Source organism: Aethina tumida, chromosome 1 (genome assembly GCF_024364675.1).
Source record: "Aethina tumida isolate Nest 87 chromosome 1, icAetTumi1.1, whole genome shotgun sequence".
Taxonomy (NCBI): Eukaryota; Metazoa; Arthropoda; class Insecta; order Coleoptera; family Nitidulidae; genus Aethina; species Aethina tumida.
The window spans coordinates 56,797,239-56,805,466 of NC_065435.1; the positions used below are offsets into that span (position 1 = coordinate 56,797,239).

The 8,228-nt window shown below is 29.2% G+C and overlaps 1 protein-coding gene across 1 annotated transcript; it reads left to right on the top strand.

The window, feature by feature from the left end:
- The first annotated feature begins 125 nt into the window (after nt 1-125).
- Nucleotides 126-1,929, top strand: LOC109597453 (uncharacterized). Its single transcript, XM_020013140.2, has 3 exons — nt 126-709; nt 773-1,303; nt 1,362-1,929. Exons 1-3 carry the CDS (start codon nt 313-315, stop codon nt 1,787-1,789), a joined length of 1,356 nt encoding a protein of 451 aa, XP_019868699.1. The 5' UTR covers nt 126-312; the 3' UTR covers nt 1,790-1,929.
- The last annotated feature ends 6,299 nt before the right edge of the window (nt 1,930-8,228 follow it).

Genomic DNA, 8,228 nt, shown 5'->3' on the forward strand with positions numbered 1-8,228 from the left:
TCAAAAAAGAGTTGTATCGGAATATCGACCTAGTCATTGACATTAATCTAATTGAGTCATTTTAAAAATTGTGTGCTCACGTTGAATCCTACTTTCACTTGCTTAGAAAACGAACTAATCAAAATTGAAAGAGGAGTTGTTGACAGTTTCTGTCGGCAACAATTGTTTCTACAAATATTAGTTTGTTGATATCAATAAATTGTAATTTGTCAAAATGACATTTCATTAGTTCGTTTTTGTATTCATCACCATTTTTTTATCACTGAATTTTGTCTCTTATATTTTGTATTGTAAAATTCCGAAAAACAAAAAATGGTACAAAAAGGTAAACGACAAATTCTAACACCGGAAGAAAAAGCGGCGCTAAGAATCCATGTGCGTAGAAAATTTAAAGTTCTTGTCCAGCTGATAATCTATAATAAACGATGGTTGGAAGGAAACGAAGACGAAAGCGAACTGGGCGACAATGCGATCAAAAACATACAAATGATGTTGGGTAAGAAAAAGGAGAAGAGCTTGATAGGGAGACATCACAAATCTATTATGATGAAGGAGTCCGACAAGAGAACTTTTGAGGAAATTGAAGAGTTGGCTCGAGTGTTGCCTTCGAATAAGTTTTTTAGAAAATATGACTATCAATGTCTTTTGGGTTTGGCGAAAACTCTTAAGTTCTATTATTATCCTGCGGGAGTCAGAATATATTCACAGGGTAAAGTAAAATAGTTAATGTCTAAGTTTAGAATTTTTAAATCAAACAGTTTTTACTACACAGGGTGTCCTCCATTGGCCATATATGTGATATTGGAAGGTGAATGTAATGGTTTGTACAAGTACTATGATCGCATAACCCACTCCACCAGCATAGCCACTTACGGACAAATGAGAGCCGGCTATGCCATCGGCATAGTAAATGTTTTAACAGAAAAACCAAGAAGTCTTACTGTCGAAACTGCCGTTGCCTCAGAAATTGTAGGTTTAGCCAAGGAACACTTCGACAAAATTTTAAAAGCCAGCTACTTGAAAACATTTAAGAAAATGGCAGCGCATTACAACAAATTTCCCAATTTACGTTATTGGCCAGCTGACACCAAAAGAGTTTGTTCCATCTTATGCAAGTGGAGGTTGTTCAAGCCCAACCAATTGTTGTTGGACGATCATAGTTCGTTAAAAGATTACGCCTTTTTCATCATCAGCGGGACATGTTATTTACTGGAATGTCTAGTTGTAAAAGTCAAAAGGAAGAAAAAGTTGACCACGTACACTTTGGCCAACAAAGAGGAAGTCAGGAGGCTTTTATTTAAAAGTAAAGTATTCAATTCGTACGCAAAAAAATATTTATATTATTAAAAATATTTTTGCAGCATCTGATGATTCCATACAGTCCAAAGAAATAGACCACGACCTCGTGAGGATCGAAACGCACTTTATAAAGATATGCGATTTTCGTGCATTGGCTTGTTTCAACATTGGAGAGAACATCGGCACCAGACAGGTAATCGCAAAAACTCGTGTTCACTGCTTGCTTATTCCAAAGGTCTGGCTCTTGCATCAAAACATCAATAATGTCTGGACGATCATTACGGGATATCTAAATAGGACCATTCCAGACACTCAAACTGTCTTCAAGGAGTTTCTACAGCAAATGTTTTGGAGTAATTACAAGTTGAAATTGGTCAAGGAAATAATGGATAATTACGTGATTACCAACGCCAACTTCCCAGAAAATCTTCCATTCAGTACTCGGTTGAGTTCACCGGAATATTTTACTTTACACAATAAGAAGTTGTGATTATTTTCAATGAGCACAAAATTTTCCTGTTTAAAATTTTTATTTGAAATGTGAATGTTAAATTCTCCTGTTTTCCTTTAAAAAATATTTTATTTAATATTCACAAATAAAATTAATAGTAATTATAACATGGGCTATTTATTTTTGAATTCAAAGTATGTTTTAATTGTCACCTAAACCATTTGTTTAATTGTTAAATTGAAACGTATAAAAAATAATAACGATAAATAATTAAAAATAACTACTCTGTTATTTTTAGATTACATTCCATTTAATTGTTTTTATAATATTAGATTAATTTACGTTTTAAAGAACTTTTGTTTACATATATTTGACATTAAATACCACAAAATCAAATGCACATGCAATAATAACTTTCTAAAAATACAATTAACGACAATTAAAACACTAAATTAAAAGTATTACCTGTTTTGTGTGGTGAAATCAACCTCATTTTTCTCATAACAGTGACGTTTCAAAAAGACGAAATAATTTAGTTCTTTAAGTAATTTGTATACTCATAAATTTTTTAAAATTTAAATTTGCGTAGTTAAATTGTCGAGGTTAAATGATTTAAATGTATTTTTTTAATAAATTATATATTAGTAAAATAGAAACTTTTATTTATTTGATTAAAAATAGCTCATTTAAGTAATTTTCTTAAATGTGGCATGAATTCCCTATAGTTTGTATAGCAAATAAAACACTAAATACAAGTGTTGAATACTACAATTCATTATTTAAAACAAAAACCAGAGAAGCAAGTATACCCAACACTGTACAAATATTAGTATAATGAATACATATAAATAATATATTTAGGTATTCTTGTTACTCTGAACTAGAAATTAACATTGTAGGTGTTAAAATGTGCCTTAATACTACAAAAGAGTAAAATCAACTACAGATACATTAATAAAACTACAAGAAATGAAACTAAGGGAGCACTTATGCAGCAAAAGGTGAGTAAGGAAGTATGTGTAAAATGAATACAGATGACTTCAGAATTCAGAAACGTGTACATTTTTCAAGATTTAGAAACCTACCTGCTTCATAATTCTGTGCAAATTGTGTCAGTTATCTTAAATAGTGACCGATTCATCGTCCACTATTTAGGATATTAAATGAAATAATATTGGATGTCAATTTTTTATTGAGGTGGGGGGTGAAGTTGTCTATAGCTGATAATCGTCTAGTCTAGTCAGTTATTGAAAGAAGTAGTCGTTACTATAGCTACTTTACTAGAAGAAAAAATATCTTTAATATAGTCAAAGAATCGTTCCAGCATGAACTCAAGTTTATAAATGAATTGTCAAGTCGCAAAACGCTTTTTGACTATATTGCTGTATCATAAATCACTAAATCAACGTTCGTCATTCTAATAGAAAAAACTGTTAACTAAAACGAGCTGTCTCTTACTTTATGCTGCAGTTACTCACCAAAACGAAAACTTTACTTACTGGAACCTGGCAAAATACATTGCATTACACACTTAATCAAATACATATTCGGGGATAGTGTTTGAAATGTGTGTAAAATATTTTATATGATCGCTGTAAATCTGTATGTTTTCTGTAACTGCTGTAAAATCATCATACTATCTAATGTGTAATGTCTAACTGTGTGTTTATGAGAATGATTCTGCTCTTTAATTTACATATAAAAAAAATATTTGGATGGTCGATGTTATCTTAGCATTGTGGTCAGTTTTATGTTTCACATTTAGAGGCCGAAACTTGGACGTTCGCGCTTTACGGCACATAATTTTTAATGTTGGTTAAATTCGAATTTATAACCGGCATACTAAAATATAACGAGGGCTTAAATGGGATAATGGATGGTGCAAAAAGATGCGCCGTTTCGCCTTCTGTCATATAAAAATGAACAAACGCACTTACGTCGGTCGTAATAAACATTTTTTAACGAAGTTATTTCAAGATTATTTTCAAAATGTATATGGGCTCATTCGCCTAACTTGTTCGTTAGAGGTTTGTGGCGATGTGTTTTTCTGAAATATTTTCAGTATTTTTCAAATGTAGATTTAATTTTATCTAAAATTCTGGACATATTTATTTAGAATCGATTTCTTATATTTATTTGTTTTTGATATATAACAAAATATCTGTAATGTAAACATTTGTATTGTTAATAAGTTTATTTGGGACTGCACATTAACATAAATGTATTCTGTCATGAACCATTATTAGCATTCCAAAATATTATTTCGGGGTGTTTAGTATTCCACTTGTTGTTCCTACTTGCTAATGTCAATATCTTTCAACAATTTTTAAACAAAATATCCACAATACCGCAAAAATTTCTTAAATGAGTGGTCAAAATTTGAGAGCAGATCCAACACGTCCAATTGTGTTTAGATTTGATATATATTATTCTAAAATTCATGCCCACAATTCAATAAATAATAATATTAATACAGAAGCTTATAATTCTGAGAGGTTTTCCTCCTTTTCTCGCCTTATTTTCTACATTAATATATCTTAAAACTATTAAGCTCTTCATATTTTTAGCACAAGGATTATCAAAGTCGTTTATGAAATATTTCAGTTTTGAAAAATAATTTTCATCAAGTAGAGATAAGGATCTTTTGATTAGTTTTGATAATTAAGGATAAAATAATTTGATTAATTTAATGAACATAAATTTCTTTTGAATTAATGCATAAATTTATCATTAAGTACATTTTCAATTCTTTCTTTTCATATCAAACTTTAAAATTTACTGGATTAACGTCTGGTGATTTTGGAGGCCAAATTGTAGGAGAGTCATTTCCATGGCAAAATCACTGATTCGGAAAATTTTCCGAGAGCCACTGACGATATTGCCAATGCATATACCAAAGAAGACGTGATTTCTATCCAATGGGATACTTTTCTTCAGTCAAATTTTCAGAAAGAACAGTATAGCCTAGTAGATTATTTCCTAAAGTTCAAACATTTATTTTAAATGATTTTTGGTAGTGTGCTGATTGTCTGGCAGTAGGGTTTCCATCTGCCCAAAATGCGTGATCGTGTTTATGACAGACTCCGAGTCATAGTAGATCTCCTTATAAAAGATCTTGGGTTTGTCAATAATGGCAAAGATGGAGGTGATTTATTTGTACAGTTCTCCAAACTACTGAATCTGAAACATTAGTTTATTGTGACAAACTTCTTGAAATAATAGTTGGATTTACGTCAGTTAAACATAAGATATTCATGTCACTTGCAACTGTTCTGTCTGTTTCTGATCCTCCTCTATTTTCGTTCCTCATGTGCCTCTTTCACTTAAACGTTGCTCAGTGGAAAGAAAGGTTTTGTAATTAGGTAAATTTCTTTAGGATATTTTTCTTCATATCATCTTACTGGGTCACGTGTATTTTCGTACTTTTAACATATCAACATATTCAGATGTGCGTACATTATTTTAGTGTTATTTAGGAGGAGAAACCTCCAGAAACTACACAAAAAGTTTATTCCATTGTATTGCAGGTATACATGGTAGGATAGTACATACCTAGTGGCTGGTAAATAGTTATAAACAATGTACAATATATCAATAGAGAATAAAATTCTGCCTCAAATGGTGTGAAGATTTTATGGCATTTCCAAGTGAAATATAAAATAAACGGAAATTCTAAGCACTCCATATAATATTTAGGAATATTGCTAACAGTTTTTGATATGATACTCTTTTGGGTACCAAAAATGATTTCTTCTATACTTGTGGTATACATACATTTCAATTAGTTACAATGATACAGAAATACGATTATATAATGCCTACAACATTGCAATATTTGTAGTTATTCTATTCTATTTGAAAAAAGTTAATAGTGCACTTAAAAGTGACAGTACATTGGAAATATTTTAGAAAAATAACTTTTTGTTATAAATGTAACCAAAGTCTCAAGTGAATTAGTTAGATGAATCAGTATGTTAGTATATAAAGTCTATACAGTCGTTGTATTTTTTCTTTTATTAAGTATTTATATAACTCTTAAATTTGGCTAGATTAAAGACCATTTGTATTATTTAAACATTATTTGCTAGGTTCACAAATGATTTTTATCAAAAATAATACTAATAATAAAATAATTTATAAACTCAGTAGAAAATACTTAGCTAACAATTATTGTATATATTATATTTTATACTAATAGCATTAATTTAAAATATTTTTACCCCGTTTTAATTTGACAACGGCAATTATAACAATTATAATAAATGAGTTAGTAAATAATCAATATTTGTTAGGAGTTATTATTAAATTAGTTAATAAGTTTTCGGTTTATTAACATAAAAATTAATTACCGAAAACGGAAAGTAAATAATTTCCGTAAATAAGAGGTAAAATGTGATTTGTATAACTTTTCCCCAGACGGAAAGTTCTCGGTGTTACTTTTCTGCTTTCATTCGGTTACAGAATAGAAATAGAAATCGAGTTTGGATCGATTGGCCATCTATCGAAACTCCCGCCTCCCATTGTTTTCTTCGATACCTTCGCTTGTTTCGTGGATAAACTAATATAGACTGCATCCGAAATTAAAGTAGCTGCGGCAATATATTCAACATGGAAATCGAATTTAAGTTGTTGACTTCAAAGTTTTGCAAATTCGATGTTCTCCATTAATTTATAGGTGGAAAGTGACGGCCAAGTTTTTTTTTTTCATTTTCGTTTTCGTTTTGTTTGTTTGCCGGTGTTTTATTTCCTCGTTCTCAATTTAAAGTTTGTTAACTTCTAAAATAAACACGCCGGGACGATAAGGATAGGAGATATTTATGGCCGGGAGTATTTTGATACGAATAACCGTGAAACATATCGGTCTGAAAGTAAACACGGTTTTTAAAGATTACACAAATATACAAATACTTTGGGTATTTTACTTCAGTTTACTTTAAATCTCTGCGGATTCTTTTTCAAAGATTTTATTTTCGCCGGCGTTTTCTTTTATTTAAACATGTACAAGCGTTTTCTGATTGATTAATAAATAAAAATTATATGAAAGTTACGTTAAATGGTAAATTTCAAAAGGAAGTTTTGACAATTACTGTTCCGGTTATGGTTATACGAAGGACACCTAGGTTATGGTAAAACTTTTTTGTTACGGTTATTTGTGTTAATAGACTTTAATCTTGTACGAAAATTTCATTATTTTAACCTAAAATGAATTCGATGATTTGCGTTAATATATAAATATTAAGTATACAGAATGTCTGCTATAAGTGGGCCACTTTAATGTATCTTTGAGCTGACGAGAACAAAACTTCTCGAACGTGGTTTGTTGTGTTTTTGATGGATTATCTACTAGTTAAATCAAATTTTAGATAGATAATTAACTTTCTCAGTTATAATGGAAAAACTGAAAATGTATGAAATTTGTTATGTGGTTTATCGTAAAAGCAAAGTTTGTATATGGAATTGGATGGCAAAACTAAGATGTATGTTCATAGATTTTCTACATCTCGTTTCTACTTGTTAGCATCTTTTGAAAGTAATAAATCATTTTATTTATACTCGAATTGATGTTTTTTATAAAAAGAAAAATTCAGTAAAAATTATAATATAACTGGGAGCTTATTAAAATTTTTTATTAGTTTCCTTAAAAGCTTTCCCATTGCTGACAGCTCTTAAATAAAATATAATTGTTTTATGAAAGTTTTTATTGGTCAGAATTATTGATTGATCTTGACTATTAACTGTTTTTCATTTTAACCGACATTTATCAGATTTCGAACTTGAAGTAATTTGTTTTATTTATTTTTATTTTTGGTGAAAAATATTGATATATAAAATAACTTATCACAAAAATATATACTAATATATATTTTGAAATTAGGATATCAAATTTAACATATATTTTTTAAATATATAATTTAAATCGCACATATAAGAATAGATAATACCTTTATAAAACTACACCAACCTGTATTTCAAAATTTGAATATTGTACTTTATTTTTGAAACACTCTGTGCAATTTATGATTTCTTAGATTATTTCTTGCTAAAAGATATAATAACATTTTACTAAATCTAATTGAAATAATTAAAATTGTTAAATTATATGAAACGTAGAGGGAGTAACTTGTAATTTATTTTATTTCTGTTGTTAAAAACTAAATTTTGTGTTCACTAAATATGCAAATACTGGCCTAATTATTCATTTTTAAACAAATTACCAAGGATTAAGACACGTTAAATAATTCAAATATTATATTAATATTATCTATAAAAAATAGTAATCACAATATGAAAAATTAAATTATTAGAAATATTGTTATATCTTTGGAAAGCTTGATATATCTCAGCAAATTTTCTGGAAATAAAAAAGTTAGTTAGAAGTTTCGCCATAAAAAATAAGATAACAAAATGCGGTTTGCAGCAATCAACATTTCAAAATAATTGGAGTCTGGACAATTTTCTTTCTATCTAATTTGGAATA

Coding starts and splice junctions, on each gene's coding strand:
- LOC109597453 (XM_020013140.2), top strand. CDS start 313: ATGGTACAAAAAGGTAAACGACAAATTCTAACACCGGAAGAAAAAGCG. Junction 710..772: donor AGTCAGAATATATTCACAGG/GTAAAGTAAAAT, acceptor TTTACTACACAG/GGTGTCCTCCATTGGCCATA. Junction 1,304..1,361: donor CAGGAGGCTTTTATTTAAAA/GTAAAGTATTCA, acceptor ATATTTTTGCAG/CATCTGATGATTCCATACAG.